Source organism: Microtus ochrogaster, chromosome 15, assembly GCF_000317375.1.
Source record: "Microtus ochrogaster isolate Prairie Vole_2 chromosome 15, MicOch1.0, whole genome shotgun sequence".
NCBI classification, from domain to species: Eukaryota; Metazoa; Chordata; class Mammalia; order Rodentia; family Cricetidae; genus Microtus; species Microtus ochrogaster.
Window position 1 is genome coordinate 20,697,321 of NC_022017.1, and position 18,737 is coordinate 20,716,057.

The 18,737-nt window shown below is 39.3% G+C and overlaps 1 protein-coding gene across 1 annotated transcript in view; it reads left to right on the top strand.

The window, feature by feature from the left end:
* Positions 1–18,737, top strand: part of Cpne8 (copine 8) — a 188,430-nt gene that overhangs the window by 18,877 nt on the left and 150,816 nt on the right. The window contains exons 2-3 of the mRNA XM_005354325.3: positions 12,172–12,212; positions 12,880–12,926. Coding sequence (XP_005354382.1) covers positions 12,172–12,212; positions 12,880–12,926 — 88 coding nt within the window. The remainder of the gene's footprint in view (positions 1–12,171; positions 12,213–12,879; positions 12,927–18,737) is intronic.

The following is an 18,737-nucleotide window of genomic DNA, read 5'->3' on the forward strand; positions in this document are numbered from 1 at the left end:
TGTGTTTCAGTCTCCAGCCCCTTACCTGACTCACAAACCATTCTACGGTGTAGGCACCACAGGTGACTGCATTTGTGAGGTGGGAGGCTACAAATCCAATGAAGAGACACGATGTGTGGAAAGTAGCTGAGGTGCGGCCAGGGTGGTGGCCTTGGGCCAGGGTGGTGGATGCGCCAGGGCTGAGGGAAGGAGCAGAGGCTGGGAAATTTTTCTGTTAGTTATATGAGATTTTCCCACATTTGTTGCATTTCAGGAACAGGCTTTAATTTTTTTTTTGGCAGTTCTGGATCCCAAGAATCTCTAATCAATGTGGCTGGGTTGTAGTTCTGTGGGGAGTGTCACTCTCTTCCTGATTCTCTTGCTGATTCTGTTCTTTGAGCTTGAAATGTCTCAAGCAAGCCATCTTACCAAACTTAACTTTTGGCTAATCTAATCTTCAAGAACAGAAATTGCGGATCTGTCTACATAGAGGTCACGTGGCCTTTTGAACTCTCTGTTAGGGTCTATATTTCCTGTTCCTTCCTCTCAGAAGGATACCTGCCCCACCCGAGCACCAAGAATAATTTCCTCAATGAAGTTCATGACTTAGATCTGTAAAGACTGCCCCCCTCCTCTCAGATAAGGCCACATTCCCCGTTCCCAGGAACTAGAACCAGGCATCTTTAGGATAGCTCTTTCATTGAGATGGGAATATGGAAGCTCAATCTGTATGCTGTATGCTTTGAATACCACTAGTTAATAAAGAAGCTGTTTTGGGCCTGTTGGTAGGGCAGAACTTAGGTAGGCAGGAAAAACTTAAGTTGAATGCTGAGAGAGAGAAGGCAGAGTCAGAGAGAAGCCATGGAGCCACTGCAGGAGATAGATGCGATGAAACTTTGCCAGTAGGCCACAACCTTGTGACCTCGTGGTGACACACAGATTAATGGAGATGGGTTAAATTAAGATATAAGTGTTAGCCAATAAGAAGTTATAGCTAACGGGCCAAGCAGTGATTTAATTAACACAGTTTCTGTGTGATTATTTCGGGGCTAAGCAGCCAGGAACAAAGAAACAGTCTCCTCATTACAGGAGCTATGTAATTTCAGAAGGAAAGTGGACCCCTAGTTGATGATTATAACCCTGAGATTTCAGGTTTTAAGAAGACCCATTCGTTGGTGACATTTTGTTAGTTTGACACAAACTAAAGTCATCTGGGAAGAGAGAGAGAATCTCAGTTGAGGAATTGCCTCCATCAGATTGGGGCATTTTCTTGATTAATGATTGGTGTGAGATGGCCCAGCCCCTGTGGGTGGTACCATCCCTGGATAGGTGGTCCAGAGTTGTATAAAGTGCTTACTGAGCAAGCCATGAGAAGCACCCTGTTAAGCAGCACTGGTTCTTCCACGTCCTCTGCTTCAGGTTCTTCCTCCAGCTTCCTGCCTTGGTTCCCCCTAATCGTGACCTGTAAGTTGAACTCAATGTTTTTTCCCCAATTGCTTTCAGTCATGGTTTTAGCCCAGCAATAGAAACCAGACTAGAACACATATGGTCTCCTTTCAAATTACTGTATTAATAGTATTATTGTTATCTTTATTTCTTACCATCACCTTTAAAATTGGTTATGTTTCTCTTCTGTACCTGGAATCAGACGTTTTGCCTTCCACCATTTCTCCTGAAAAGTTGCCTCTGAATTAACTTTGCTTCATGCCTTTGCTTCTTCAGACCTTTCCTTATTATCTCTTTTACCAGACTTTTGATATGTAAATTTCTTTGTGACATATAGATTGATTAGTAATTTCCAAAAGTGGCATTTATAGTAGAGTGCTTCAAAAGAAATATTAAAATATTTTTAATATTTTCATTCTTAATTCTTTTCTTAAGTATCTTTGGATGTCTGAAGCAAATCTCCCATGCAGAACTGGCACTATATATCACTGGCCTTTTCCTCTCAAGGATACTATTACATAAATATTATTGGAATAACCCCAATTCAGCATCAACTGAAAAGATACGGTTGTTTCTGTGGGTCCCAATGATTGTTGTGAGGTGTGTGAGATTTACAGTACTGAAGTTCCCCCAAGAGCCTAGTTTACCTGTGCTGAAAGCCAGGCAGTCTTGGTGAGGGCTACCTAGGGAGCCTGCTTTTCAGAATTTCCTCACGGCTTAGATTCAAGAGGACTTCGTCTATTTTTGTAATTTCAACCTCAAAATATTTATTTTTATTTGCATATTTACTATTTTCCTTTTTAAACCTATCTTTTTGCCTGTAAACAATCTGTCCCCTTCTGCTATAACAGTTGTAGTTTGGGGGGAAAAATAGATTGTCTTTAAATATGCATGTAAAATATCCAGAAATGTTTTCCAACCAATGAAAGAATAAGTGAATCAAATGTTACAATCAGATCACTTTCAAAAGTAAGTTTTTTCCCTTGCCTTTATAAAGAAAAGTCCTTGGCATACTGTAATGACAAACGTAAAGGCCCAACTAGGCCTGTCCCAGTGAACCTCTGTGACCTCGAGTGCCACCTGGCTCTGCTTGGCTGTCTGTGGTAAAGCACCCAACCACCATCAACCCGAGGGCAGTCAATGCCTCAGATTAAACAATAATGTACTTGTGTGGTCCAGTGTTTGTCGGCCCTGGTTTGTGAAAGCTTGTGTTGTTCCTGGAGCTGTCTGAGCAGTATCTGGTAGCAGCCCGGCAGACCGCCAGTGCTCCAGAACCCACATGGAATGGCAAGACTCAACAATTTCCAACATTAGTTAAGACATGACATCTTCTTTGGTAGAAACATGACAAGTTTTGGGTGAGGCCCTGTGAAACAGAGATTCAGTCAGATGTGGAATGTTTATACTATGAAACATTACCTAGCTCTTCTTTTGCCATTGTCCCTAAGGGAAATTGTGTGTGTGTCTGTGTGTGTGCGTCCCTGTTCTATTTTTTTTAGCCATTTCTATTGAAAGTTAAGAGACCCACCCCTATAGCAATGGAGGCTTGTATTGTTGGAGAGAGCTCCCCCAAATACACTTAATAATAATGCATTTTACAGTCCACCCCATGTGTTCAGTGATGTATTCCCTAAAGCATATCACATGCGTTATTAAATTAGCACGTCCAGAACTTACAAGAACCCAACGTGCTATGACTTTGAAACTCTTTAACTTTGAAATTCATAGAAATGCATAGTAGATTTGGTTTTCAAGTTGCATCTGTAATAGGCTAGATAATGATATTTGTTTCCTTAAAAGAAATCCTTATGAGTGTGGTATTGGTAATTGAGGAAGACAATGTGCAATGAAAGTATATTCTTTTAACTTTTTATTGCTGTATATGTGCAGGATGTGTGTGTGTAAGTGTGGATATGCATGTGGAGCCTGTTCCCTCCTTTCATGTTTAGGAGGGTTCTGAGCTTAGAACTCAGGTTGCCAGGCTTGTATGTCAAAAACTTTTGCCTGCTAAGCCATCTCTGTGGCCCTACAAAGCTCTTATTATGAGATATATCTGTGTCATTTTACTTATGTGTATATATATATTTCCTCATTTTTTTCAAGTATATTTCTTAAAATAGCTGAAATCAGAGCTGAGGATAGTTGGATTTTTAACTAACAGCTGAATTAATGTGGCTGTTTTGGTTACCCTCTATTATACTGTTACTTTACCTGACGATGGATATGGCTCGTTAGTGGTCTTACACATTTGTCTTCAATAGTACTCAAGATTCATGCAATTTAGAATATGTCTGTCATATTTCCCGCGTCCCTGCCAGTGCACAAACAGAAGCTGATTGATGTTCCTTATTTGCTTGGAAACTGCTTGCAGAATTGCACCAAAGTTCAAAGAAAATTGCTCTTTTTCTCTTAGAGGAAAACAACCTCAACTGTCAGGGTCTCAGGATGGCAGTGAAGAGTAAGAAATGCAGGAGCCATGGAAGCCGCTGTTCACATTGCCGTTCAGCGTGTCTTCCTGGCTAATAACTCTGGAAGCTGTGTTACAGTCACAAAGTCGTTTTGAGCATAAAGTCAGAGCAGGCAGGGTAATGCTCTTAGGTGGTTGATTGTTGTCTTTCATTATAGCATTATGTGCCCCTCTTTATGAGGACTGGATAGTTAGAGGGCCCCACAGTGAACACTGCCCATGTTAGGGAGGTGTTGGTGACTTCCGGATTATCTACTGTTTTGTTATAAATATGTAAAGCGCACCTCCTCTGTGAACCAAGTTCATCCTCATACAAGCTGTAACTTTTTGATTGACCCTAGGTTTAGCTGTGCTAGTTAGTCATCCTCTGTCAAGTTTAGAGACCAGCATTTTAATTGAAATTTAAGAGAGATCTTTAGAATAACTTTGCACTATGTATTTTTTTAAGGCTCAAACACACACACACACACACACACAAGTGTACATATATAAAGACAGAGCATCAGTATTCTTCATGTAATATCAATGTGTGAGTGAATATTACTTGACTGTATCATGTAGTTATAATATTTGTAGGGCTGGGATGAAACCCAGAGTCTTCCACATGTTAGGAAAATTCTCTACCACTGAGCAATATTATAGTCCTTCAGACAATATTTTTACAGTGCACTCTTTTCTAGACAACTTTTTAAGAATTTACCCTCTTCCTTGTTTTGGCTGTATCTAAGTTTTTCCAAAATGGAGACAGAACATTCAGGAGTTTTAGCCTGATGCTGCAGTTCAGCATCATAAAACTATTGGCATGAGTTTTTGTTATTCTAGTTCAAGCTAATGACAAGCCATGGGAGGGAGTAGCTTTCCCATCTCAAACCCAGAAGGGTGCATGTGCCTGCACACATGTGTGCATTCGTGTGTGTGTGCCTATGTGTTCATGGTGTACTTTATACATATATGTATGTATGTGTTTGTATATGTGCATGCATTTATATGTGTGTTTGTTATGTGTGTATGTCTGTGAATGTGGGTGTATATCTGTGTATATGTGTGTGTGAGTATATATAGATATGTGTGTATGTGTGCCTGGTGCGTGTGCATTTGTGTGTATGTGTGTGTGCATGTGTGTGTTCAAGAAGTGCCTTGCATAGGAACCAAGGTGCCTCTGTGTGGCAAATACAGTCTTTAGCCTCTTGCTCTGATCCTTCATTCTGTAAACAGGGCATTTCAAAGTACCCTACTGGTGGGAACTTATTTTGTTTCATTCTCTTTGGCTGAAGTTGCACATTCCTGGCATTTCTGAGAAAATAAGTCATTTCTTCTGAAATTCTCCAGACAATGTTTTATTCTATAAAAAAAGGGGCCGTAGTTGGAAAAGTTCACACCACAAGGCCATTTATTATTGGAATTGTGTCTTGTTTATTAACTTACTTTTTCTGGGCCTCTGCTGAGTTTGCTTATCTTTAAACTGACTTTTAAAAAATAATTTCTTTTATTTTTGGATTAAAATAGTATCATTTTCTCCCATTTCTTTTCCTCCCTCCAAATCTTCCTCTCGATTCCTCCATGCTCTCTTTTAAATCCATGGCCTTTGTTTCATTAATTTTTACATGCATATATATGTATGCATATGCAAAATATTTTTATATATTGCATATAATAAGTTATACATGTGATAAATACAACTTGCTCAGTCTTTCTAATGTTACTGGTTTGTCTTTTTTTAGAGGTGACTATTTGCTATTGAATAATCTATTGGGGTGCTCATATGCCCTGGTAGGGAAAACCATTTCCTTCACCCTTGTTGCTTCTTAGCTGTCTGCAGTTCTTTATGTAGGATTGGTGCCTCCTGGGTCTCCCCACTTCCAATGTGAAATGCCTATTGCTGTTGTTCTTATTCAGCTAATGTTTTGGCAGTGATGTTGATGAGACTTTTGCGTGTTGTAGCCTCTGACATTACTAGGAGACACAGTCTCACAAGCAACTTCCTGTTTCTCTGCCTCTTACAGTCCTCCAGTCTCTCTTCTTCAGTGTTCGCTGAACCTTGGGTGCAAGAGGTTTTTTTTGTAGCTATAGCCATTGGGACTAGCTAGACTCCACAGCTTTGTTTAGAATTGGTTCTGCTTTTCTATAAAGGTCTTGGTCTGTTGTGTAGAAACTTTTTGAAAAGGGGTGAGGTCTATACTTATATGTAAATAGAAGGACAAATATTTAGATGCATTTAGAGATGATGCTATTTTAATAAACGGGTGGTTGTAGGTTCCTCTCCAAGCTCCACGACTTCACTAGCTCTAGGTAGCTGGCTAGGTTTACAGTACCAGGCATGATTTCCCTCTTGTTGATCAGGTCTTAAATCTAACTAGAGAGCTGTTAGTTACCACCAAGGTATGTGTGTCTCAGCCCTACCCTTTGGGTTATTGTTCTTTCTATTCTGGTCATTGCTGTAGTTCATAGGCATCATAGACAGATATTACTGCTGGTTGCTTCCCTTGCATGGGAATTTGTATGGTGCCTTCTGGTACCATTAAACCTTCTAAGGAGGAGGCCTTCAAGTCGGTTACAGATTAGTGGTCTCCAGGCCCTGTTTCTGAAGCCCATGGTATTTTTACTAATAGAGACTTACTGTCTACCTCTGAGGATGAGACCAAGGGCAATAGCAATAATCTGTAATGTTTGGGAGTCTTAAACAATCCTGACCAGAAATTCTCATGACTAATTTTATTTTTTAATAGATGGTCTTTGGTTCTAAAAGGATGTATTATCAACTCAGATGAGATAATTTCATTTAAAGTATACATGTCTATTTATACACAGACTTCTGTGTATTATAGGCTTTTATGTGGATAGTTAATAGTATGATTCCTTATGACTATTTCAGTCATCCTAACTGCTTCTTTGTCCTTCTTCTGTATTTATCTTCACTCCCTCCCTAATTAGAGACCCCCATTTTCCATTTCCCCAGTGAAATCCTTTGTACCCTGTTATTCCCCCTGCTGACCATCCAGTCGATGGTCCCAATTTACTTTCCTGGTCTCTGCAACCACTCCAGTGTATGTACTCACATCTGAAGTTTTGGAGTCAGGAACCTTCAATTAAAAAGAAAATGCAGTATTTGTCTTTCTGGGTCTGGGTTACCTCACTCAATTTGATCTTTTCAAGTCGTATTAACACAAGTAGACTTTCTTTTTAATAAAATATTTGTAAAGTAAAATATTTTGAACGTATCTTGAGTAGGTTTGGGACTGGTATAGTGTGACAATTGTTGATCTCTTGCTCTCTATACATAAATAAAGGGATTTGACTTTTCTAACCTTTCAAAATGTGTGAGCATAACAGTCTTCCAGGAACTCATGGTCAAATAGTCTCTGTTGTGTTCTAGTCATGTGACCACAGTCGAGAAGAACTTATTTTTAGAAAAAAACTAAGGAATTAAATCCTAATTGTCAAGATCACATTGATGAAGTTCTGTCGTTTTATTCTTCATCATGTGAGAACTTTAGTTTGTTGTGTTCTTTTGTAAAATATTTTTAGATTGTAATATAATTACTTCATTTCCTTTTTTCTTTCCTCCCTCCAGACCTTCACATGTGTACCAAGCCTTTGTTTTCTTTCATTATTAGACCCCCCTCATGCACACTTCCATAAGCACATAAATACAAACTGTTTCATCTGTATAATGTTACTTGTATGTATTTTTTTCAGGGCCGACCATTTGGTATTGGATAACCAATTGGTGTGCTCTTCCCTGGGGATGTCGGTAGAGTTTTTTGTCTTAACCATCAACTCCCAAATAATTACACAAAGATTTATTATTAATTATAAATGCTTAGATGATAACTTAAGCTTATTACTAACTAGCTCTTACGTTTTGATTTTATCAATTTATTTTATGTTTGCCTTCATACATGTCTGTATGAAGGCGCTGGATCCTGGAACTGGAGTTACAGACAGTGCTGCCATGTGGGTACTGGGAATTGAACCCCAGTCCTTTGGAAGAGCATCCAGTGCTCTTAAACACTGAGCCATCTCTCCAGCCCCTTATGTCTTTACTGGCTGCCATGTGGCTCGTGGCTTATTACGCCATTTTGTACATATCCTGCTTCCTCTGAATCTGGCTGGTGACTCCAGAGACTCCCCCTATTTCTTCCCAGCATCCTCCTACTCTGGCTTGCCTGCCTAATCTCTTCCTGCCCAGCTAAAGGACCGCCAGTTCTTTATTAACCAATGAGAGTAATACATATTTACAGTGTACAAAGATTATTCAGCAACATGAGGAGGACGATTTCTCCGGTTCTAGGAATTCCTTAGTTACCTATAGTTTTTGTCTAGAGTGTAGGCCTCCTGGACTTTCCCCCTTGTCCATGACAGGCTGTCTGTTGGTGTCATCCTTGTTCAGCTCACATTTAGGTGGTCATGTTGGTGAGACTTTATGGGTGTAGCTTCTGATATTCCTAAGAGACACAGTCTCACAGCAAAGCTTCCTCTTTCCACTCTTCCTACGTAATGACTCCTTTGCCAGAATTGTGTTTTTGATGTATCACTTGGGCTCCACAACTCTGCAATTGTGACTGGTTGTGATTTTTTTTTCATCTGTTGCAAAGAGAAGTTTTGTTCATGAGAAGTGAGGACTACACTTACTGTGGAAGTAAAGATAAATGTTTAGGATGTAGTTAGAAATTTTGCTGGTTTAGTAAGGTAGAGGTTATATGTTCTCCTCCAAGATCCATGGCTTCACTAACCCTGGGGATTAGGCACGTTTCTAGTACCAGGCATGATCTCCTACCTGTTAAACATGTCTTCAGTCTAATCAGCGAGCACTTGGTGACCACCAAGGGACTCCTGCCCGTCACTAATGTACTCTTAGGGTAACTATTCCATGCTGGTTGTTGTTGTGCTACTTGATGTATTTTTTTTTTTACCTTAACATTGTGTTTTAGAATTTGAATGGCTGGAAGACACAGTGTCTTCCAATAGTCAGTGATTGACCACATAAATCTTGCTGATGAAAATTTATTTTATGTTTTGAATTTCAGATTGTAGTTGGTCTTACATGAGCAAGGCACTGGAGCTGCATTACAGTCCTCAAGATACATATCTAGCATACTTTTGAGTCTCAGCCACCCTCGTGCTTTGTACCCTCTGTTTTCATGAACTCTGAAAGAAACAGCTTAATTAACATTATTTTAGAATCTTAATGAGCAGAAGTTGGAGCCAGTGGAAGGGCCAGAGAATTATTACCAAGTGGAAAACTACCTTTGCAAATGTAATATCATAGAATCTCCTCGAATGGAAATGTTTTGATTTACAATTTGCCAACCACTGCCGGAGTCTGGGAGTCTGCATGAGGGACAGGAAGGATTGTTTTCATTTGATTTCTGTGTAGCACAGAGCTTTTCAAATCTGAATAGATTCAAGTCCAAATATGTCTGCTCTTTTGTTTCTAGGAATTCTTCAAGAAGTGGCTTCAGGCTGCCTATTGTACAGTACAGTTCAGTTGACTCTTTATTTCCTCAGTGATGATGTCCGTGGAAGTGGTAGCTTTGGAGAACTGAAATTTGTCAGACTAGTGTGAACAAAAGGATTGCTTAGATACCGGTGACAGTACACACAGTGTCCAAGAGCAGCAGCCCAGTGAAGGCATGAAGCAGCTTAAACACAGAGTTTTCATTTGAAGTATTAAACAGAAATAGTAGGGATTTCAAAGAAATGGAAACTGGATGTGAAGTAAAACTTTGAGCTTTGGGACTTTCAGATTATCACTATTGTTATCTTAGTTTTAAGATATGGCTACATCTTAAAATCATCAGCTTGAGAACAGTTTGACATGTAACTTTCCTAGTACTCGCTTACCTTATTAATCAGAGAAGACTGAACTCAACTCTTGTGTTTTGATGTTTGTATTGTTTGTATAGGTGCACTGCCTCTCCCCCCCCCTCTCTCTCTCTCTCTCTCTCTCTCTCTCTCTCTCTCTCTCTGTATGTGTATGTATGTGTGTGTGTAAGCCACAGATCAACACTTCCTCCATTGTTATTCATCTTACTTATGTAGACAAAGTCTCTCACAGGACCAGGAATTTGCTGATTCAGGAAAACTACCTGGTCCTTGAGCTTCAGGGACCCTCCCACCTGTTTTCTCTGGGCTGGGTATATGATGTACTTCCTGCTTTTGATATGTGTGATGGGGCCCTGACCTCAGGTCCTCAGGTTTGTGTAGTAAGCACTACTGAGACTCAGTCATCTTCCCAGCTCCTGTACTTATTTTTTTTTGTATTTTTGTTTTTATTTATTTTCTTAAAAAGAAAACAAACTATCTTTTTTCTTTGTATATACCAATCCAAGTTCCCACTCCCTCCTCTCCTCCCATTTCCTCCACTTATGCCACCCTCCACCCCCATCCATTCTTCAGAGAGGGTAAGGCACATTGCTTTGGGGAAGGTCCAAGGCCCTCCCGACAATATCTAGGCTGAGCAAGGTATCCATCCAAAGAGAATAGGTTCCCCAAAAGCCAGTACAAGCAGTAGGGATAAATACAGGTGCCACTGCCAGTGGCTCCTCAGTCTGCCCCAGCCATGCAACTGTCACCCACGTTCAGAGGGACTAGTTTGGTCCTATGCCATTCCAGTCCAGCTGGTGTTGAGAGTTCCCATTAGCTCAGGTAGACTGTTTCAGTGGGTGTACCCATCATGGTCTTGACCTTTTTGCTCATATTCTCATTCCTCCCACTTTTCAACTGGACTTCGAAAGCTCAGTCCATTGCTCCAATGCTGGTCTCTGCCTCTGTTTCCATCAGTTGTTGGATGAAGTTTCGACGGTGACATTTAAGATAATCATCAGTCTGACTACAGGGCAAGGCCAGTTCGGGCACTCTCTCCTCTATTGTTTAGAGTCTTAGCTGGGTTCATTCTTATGGATTCCTGAGAATTTCTCTAGTGCCAGGTTTCTTGTTAGCCCCATAATTGCTCCCTCAATCAAAATATTTCTTTCCCTGATCTCATCTCTGTTCTTCCTCCATCTCAACTATCCTGTTCTCTCAAGTTCTCCTCATCTTTCCCCTTCTTCTCTCCTCTTCCCCTTCCACCATTCCTTCTATCCCAACCTCTAAGTCCTCAGTTTTGTCAGGTGGTCTTGTCTATTTCAACTTTTCAGGTGGATCTATATATGTTTTTCTTTGGTTTAACCTTGTTACTTAGCTTCTCAAGGATCATGAACTATAGGCCCAATATCCTTTGTTTATAGATATCCACTAGTGAGTGAGTATCTACTACTATATTTCATCTTTTTAATTCTGATTACCTCACTCAGGATGGTGTTTTCTAGTTCCATCCATTTGCATGCAAAATTCAAGATGTCATTGTTTTTTAAAACTGAGTAGTACTTTAATGTGTAAATATGCTACATTTTTTTAAAAAATCAATTCTTTGGTTAAGGGGCATCTATGTTGTTTCCAGGTTCTGGCTATTATAAATAATGTTACTATGAACATCGTTGAACAAATATCTTTGTACTATAATTGAGCATCTTTTTGATATATACCCAAGAGTGGTATTGCTGGATCTTGAGATAAATTGATTCCCAATTTTCTGAGAAACAGCCATACTGATTTCCAAAGTGGTTGTACAAGTTTTCACCTGTACTTAATTTTTAAATGGTAATCCAGTATTACTTTTAGAGAATAATGTATGTGATTGTACTATTGTTGTTGAAGATAATGAGATACTCCAATGTTCATTTTCTGGTTTCACATTATTCTGTTATTGGTATGCAAACACATGCAAAAAATGAAATCAGTAATTGTGTTATGTTTATCTAGTTGCCTGATATTTATTCCTTCTAGAAAGAATGCTTAAACAAGGCTATGTGTTCATCAGAAATTCCCAGACTAAAAGGTTGTTTGCAACATCCCTTCAAGGCTGAGAAGTGCCAGTAGAAGGGGGTTCCTACTGCATGCTGTTATATGCATCTATATGGTCACAAACTCTGAATCCCTAAGTGTGTCTTAGTAATGACCCACATTTCAGTTTGGGGAGTGTCCAAGCACCGAGTAGTGACATCTGCATAGATATTCCGATTCCACAACGTGGAGAGTCACGTCAATAATGGTAATGTAGGACAAGGGCAAGAGTCACCTCATCTCTCAACCATTGAGAACCAATCTGAATTAGAGAAGCAAGACTTTAGAAAATTTACATTTAACTCTATGTATACGTTTACATATTTATGTTCTGTAAGCTTATGTAAATTTGTTTGGTTTTGTAATTAACTAATGTTCTCTGTTTTATTTGACAGAAATCTTCTTGATAGAGACACATTTTCTAAGTCTGATCCAAGTAAGTGAAATATCATTTATTTTACTTAATCTTACAAAAAGTATGTGTAACTTACTATTTCTATTATATGTTTGCTTTTGAAATGAGAAAAGCCATAGGCATTTGTGTACAAAAAATCCTTATGCCTCATTTGACAAGTGATAACATTCTTCTTAAGCTACAGTTATTTATGTAAAGCCTTTAGTCTTCATTGTTTTAGACTTTATTGAATAGTTGAATACTTACATGTTTATGAACAGTGATGATGGGTTGTAGATATAAATGCAGAGTGTGTTTGCCTCAGGTTGTCACTTCTGAAATTGCTCTGGATTATTTAAGTATCTTAAAACAAAGATTTCCACACCTGTTTAAGCCTTGATAATAGAATTTATTACAGTAGATTTTAAAATTTACCTACATTTATAGCGTAATCTTAAGGCATTATCAAACAAAGGCAATATTCTCTGTATGCTAAAATACATTCATAATAAAATTTGAAGATTGACATAGTTTGTTTTCTGATTCTTTGAAATAACTTTAAGTAATGAATGATTTTTTTTTTGGTAATTTCCATGTAAGATAGGGAATTAAGCGTATGGTTTTGATATAGCTTTGGAGAGTTAAAATAGAAATCATGTACATTTGTGCCAGACATTTACATAAGTGTGTATTTTTTCATCTTTTGTAGTTTGTGTCTTATATATACAAGCAGTTGGAAATAAAGAATGGAGAGAGGTAAGAGAACCAATGCTTTCAAAGTCGCTGTGCAGAAGGTACAGCATCTTTATCTTAGAGAAGCTTACCTGTGTTCAGTGACTTGAAGTCTTTCTCATCCTAAAGACCTTAATTTCTTATTGTTTGATTTTACTGGATTTTCACTCCTCAGATTCCCATGAAGTATTTTAGAATTGTCCAGTTGATTTGACATTATGTTTGTGGATTAATCTTACTTTTAGAAATTAGTGGTTGAGTTTTCATAAAATACCACACAAAAGGATCTTAAGTAGGGTGCTTACTGTCAAATATCACCTTCCTTTTTTATTGGTCAGTAAGTAACTTATTGTTTGGTAAATAAAATAGAAACTCAATTTCTTTCCACAAATACGCATTGTTCAATGAGCAAAAGCACAGAGGAGGAGACATTTTAATGATCTCATTTTCTAGATCATCTCTGCATTTAAAGAGAAGATGAGCAGAGGTGGGGCCTTTCACTTTCCTCCTGGTCTGTGCTTTTCTTCTTCTTTTTTTAATTTTTTGAAAGGCAGCAGATCATTTAAAAGGTGTCATGTTATAGGACTAGACTTCCCTAGGGCAATTTGAAATTTTCCTACTTGTTGCCACAGACTGATTTTCATTAGTTACCTTATCAATTTTCTCAATAGTCAGGTAGCCAAGTAAGAATAGATCGATGTAGTTTACACTCAAGTGGGGAATAAATAACTCAAATGGTATAACTATTGCTAAAGATGGATTGTCAGAGTGATGCTGAACAGTGGGTTCTTGCATACATATTTTAGTAAGCTTTATTGTTACAATAACTACCCAACACAACTTACTTATAAAGAAAAAACAGTTTTTTTTTGGGTTGTGGTTCTAGAAGTTTAGTCCATGCTTGGTTAGCTCTCTTGCTTTGGTTGCAGCAACACCTAGTAGGAAGTCAAGTTTCCCCATCGACAGGAAGCTAAGAGGAGTAGGGAGGGGCTGGAGCTGTTGAAGGTCAAACCCCTAGAGACTTCAGGATCTGTCTTCAGGCTGCATATCACCCCAAAAGTAACACTTTAGAAATGAACTCTTCAATGTTTGGGCTTTTGGATAATATTAAACTTATAGTATTCAGTCCCTGATTCCCCACCCCCCAAATTTCATGGCTGTCTCAAAATGCACAACACACTTCCTCCACAATTAGAGTCACAATATCTTAATTATTTCAGTGCTGCTTGGAAGCCTGTGACACAGGCAAAATGAAGTGTGAGCCCTGCAAAGTTAACACACATACCAGACATGGACATGGGGAGAAGTCAGGCCACAGAAAGGAATGAGAGCTAAGGACACTCAGCAGGGAAGAATCCATAATACCCCACTGTGGCACCTGTGGCACCCTGGCACCAGATGTGTACTGAAGGCTTGTGCATCCCTACATTCTATGGTCTTCTTGGCTGCAGTTGTTCTGACTGGCCCCTTGAACTACCTTTGTTTGCAGTATTCCCAAGCAGCACTGCATTTGCGCCTTCTAAAATCTCCACGGAGATGTCAGCTCCGGGCATTCATCCATCAGGGGCTGCTTGCTGGGGTTCTGAACCAGTTGGCCTGGGATTCCTTTGACATCTGCATGGGAACATTTATGGCCCTCTTTCAGGTCTTATATTCTGTCTACCTGTAAAAGCAGGATCATATAGAGGACACTAAAGTTTCCTTACAGCTTAAGCTACCGGTCCTGCTCAAACTGTGCCATGAACTCTTCAAGGATGGCTAAACTTGAGGGAATGATTCTTTAGTAGCTCCTGTGAGTGAAGCAGCCAAGAGCTCTCTCTTCTGATGTAAATGTTCAAACCAAATCTTCAGCTCAGCCCTCTGGAGCTGTGGTTGGTGGGAGCAGAGACTCACAGCGTGCCTCCTCTCCGTGTGTGCAGGGAATTCAGTTCTTTCTTGCTTCTGCTGGTCTTACTTACCTAACTGTGCCCGTGCCTCTTTTTCTAGCCATGCTGCAGAATTTCTCAGTCTTGCTGCTTTCTTTACTTTGATCCAGATTCCTTCCTTAAATTTGACTAAAAGCATCCAGTGATACCCACGCCGAGGGCCGCATGCTTTGTTGTCTGGAAATTGTCTTTGCGAGACAAACGAATCTATTATCTTCAAGTTCAAAGCACCACGGTGTCTTATAACATGGACAAAAAGCCTCAAATTGGTTAGTTGGCACGGTATAAGAGGGAAGGTCTTTGGTGCATTTCCCAGTGGCATTCTGCTTTCCATCTGAAACTTCACCAGCAGAATGTTACTGTGCGTGCTCCTAGCTGCACTCAACTCTGTGCCAACCATTACAGCTCTGCTTATAGAATTTCAGGCTTTTAAAAACTCAATCCATCAGTCCCTTCTGCAGGCTTGCCCAGATTATTAACATACAACAGCAGCCAAGACCACTCCACTCCCGGGTGCCATCATTCTACATCAGCCTGTTCTTGTGACAAATGCATGTTTGAGATAACCATTGTAGCAATACAAAAGTTCAGTTTGATAGTTAGTTAGAGAGAATTGAGGCCATGCCGGGTTAACATTACTTCCTTGGCTGAAGCAGTATCCACTGGTAGAAATGAGTAGTAATTCAGAGCTATGCACCTCACTTCCAGGAAGGGAAGAAGGTTAGGAGAGGATTACAGTTCAACAGCATACTTTCAGTGACCTTGTGGTGACTTGCATGAGATGGCCCTCATAGGCTCATATGGGTCTTTCATATTTACCTCAAAATTACTCATATCTAAATGTCAAGTCATTACCATTTTCTCATGCCTGCTGCATAGTTTGTATAAATATAGCTAATAACGTTTTTTCAATTGTTCTAATTTGTTTCCTGGAACCTCATCATTTAATTGATCATCCATAAGTGTGAATTCTCTTTCACAAACAAAGTAAAGCAGAGCAAAGACTAACTGCTTCACTACCTTTTAAATTCATATTGTGTGTGTTTGTGTATGTGTGTGTGTGTGCAGGTGTATGTGAAGACCACAAGAGGACATTAGGTATATTTTTTATTGTCCTGACTGAGCCAGAAGCTGGCTATTTTGCCTAAGCTAGTGAACCTCTGGGACCTACCACTTCTCTCCCCAGTTCTGGGGTTACAGGCATGTGGGCACACTTGTTTTTTCCTGCATTTTCTAGGACTTGCACTGGGAACCTCATGCTTGCACAACAAGTTCTTTTACCCAGTAAGCCATCTCTCCAACTTCACAGATTGTCTTTTGTTTTCCTTGTTGGAACGCCCTCTCAAGTCTTGCCCTACTGTCTCTCATTCTTTTATTCGGTTATGCATCTGATCCTCCTCAAAAGCCATGTGATCTCCTGTCATTTGCTCAGTTCCTTCTTTCCATGTCCGGCTCAGTGCAGCATAGAACTCTTAATAGAACATAGGTGCCTGGCTCCGTGGGGCTGAAGAGTTCTGTGCTTTAGTAGCCAGTGAAAAATCATGGTGAGTGCAGAACCAGACACTTAGCCAATGCAAGTCAATAATGATGTCATAGTCAGAAAATTTATTAGATAAGAGGAATTTAAGGAATAATGGTCTAAAATGCTCAGAATTGTACCAGAGTGTTCTTTGTTCTTGTTGGATATTAAATTCAAAGTTTCCCTTGGTTAAAAACAGTCTCATGCTTTTTTTTTTTCATTGCTTAATCAGTGAAGTCAAATATTTTTATGTAATTTGCAAGCTCTTTTACCATAACAATGGATCATGATTTTTTTTAAAGTCATTCCCACTTATTTGCTAATTTGATTTTTACAACAAACTGAAGAGCTATGGGCTATTATAATCATTGTAATAGGAAACAGAAGGCCAAATGGATAAGAAACTTGACCAGTGATACTCGTTTATTAATCTAGAGTGGCACTTTGAACCCTGGCTGCCGGGAACTGTTGCTATTAAACTACTCTTGTGTGCACAATTTGTATCCACTTCTAGCTATTGCATTCTGATTTTATAAAGGTTAAGAAATTTCATGTCATTGGGTGGAGGTTGTGATGTTTTTAAAACTTTATTCTAAATAAAAAAAAAGACACAAACCCAAAACCATATACGAAACTAAGGCTTACTATATAGGAATAGTAAATTATTATTAAAATAAAATGCTGAGATATAATAGTACATTCTGTTATTCTGCTGTTTACCTTTGGGAGAATAGGAAACAATGGTTACAGGAAACCACATTCAATGGCAATGTGCAAACCAAAAAGAAATTGAGAAGATATTGAGAAACAGGACCCAGAGCTATCCTGGAGTGTTAGAAACCATGGCTGAAGACTAGAAGGCACTCTTGCCTTAGCTTGCTTGTTTTTCTACAAAAGAACACCAAAGCTTATATAAATTATGAGGAAAATATTAGTCTCTCTCTATTTTGGAAGCCGTGAAGTTAAAGTGCTGACACTGAGGGGCCTATGTTGCTGTGGGACAATGGTCTGTACTCTGTCACTTGTATTTTAAATAAATGCTGATTGGCCAGTAGCCAGGCAGGAAGTATAGGTGAGACAACAAGAATTCTGGGAAGAGGAACATTTCAGTCTGCAGTTGTCACCCAGACAGAGAGGAAGCCAGACACAGAGCAAGCAAGATGTGACTGCCTTGTCGAAAAAGGTACTAAGCCACGTGGCTAACACAGACAAGATTTATGGGCTAATATAAGTTATGAGAGTTAATGAGAAGCCTGAGATACTAGGTCAGTCAGTTTATAATTAATGTAGACCTCTATGTGATTTCTTTGGAACTTAACGAACCGGGCATGACAGAAACCTCAGTCAACAGAATGGTATGCCAGCGTGGGGCTGATCAAATCCAATTAAAAGCCTAAGATAGCTTAGGAAGTTCTTCTAGATAGAAAAGAATAGAGTTAAGCAAGGCTTCTTGATAACGGCACTTCCTCGGGTGGGCTCTGCTTGCTAGAGGCAAGTGCTCTCATTTAAGAGAGGCTTCCTGATTCCTCTTTAGCTGCAAAACCTTGCAGCTCTTTTAAGAGGTCCTGCCATGAAACACTTAAATGGTGTTGATGAAAAGCTGACCTCATGCTTTTTGGTGGTGGCAGGGACCTTGAAACATCAGAGTTGTGGCAATAAACATGGCTCTGGCAAGTACCTCTGCCATGAGGCTAGACTCTCAGAAAAAGCTAAGGAATGGGCTGAATTCAGCCATCAGACACACAGCTTTAATCCTAGCCATATTGCTTAGCAAATTAAAGACTCGTGTGGTCAGAAAACCAAAGATATATAGTAAAGATAGATTCAAAGATGAAGAAAACCTCTAAACAGTTTACTGTGTATTTAAAAATATATGTAGGCTTGGGGGGAAAAGGATAAAGTCCTTAAAAGAAAGAAGAGAGTAGTTGGGTGTGGTGGAACACACCTTTAATTCCAACACTTGGTAGGTAGAGACAGAGAGATCTCTTGATGACCGTTGACATTCTGTAACCTGTTAACATCTCTTTGACAAATTTTCCTTCTCTCTCCCAATGTCCCATCCCTCTGGAGCTTCCAATTACCTGAATATCTAGTTTCCAATGCTGTCACCACGTTCCCATACTTTAGCTGATTCTTTCTCCTCTTTTCTCTTTATCCCTCTGTATGTTTTCAAATAGCCTGCCTTTCAGTCCACTAGCTTTCTCTCTGGTTAATCTGTGTTAGCAGTATCTTCTATCAGCTTACTTTCACTCCTTCTATCTTTCAATTCAGTAATTTGGTAGCTATTTTTCTTTTGATTTCCTCCATCTCTTAAGTTTCTTTATTGGTGCATTGATTCATTTTTTTTTTTGTTTTGTCTTGAACCATGTTGAGTTTCCTTAAAATGGTTGA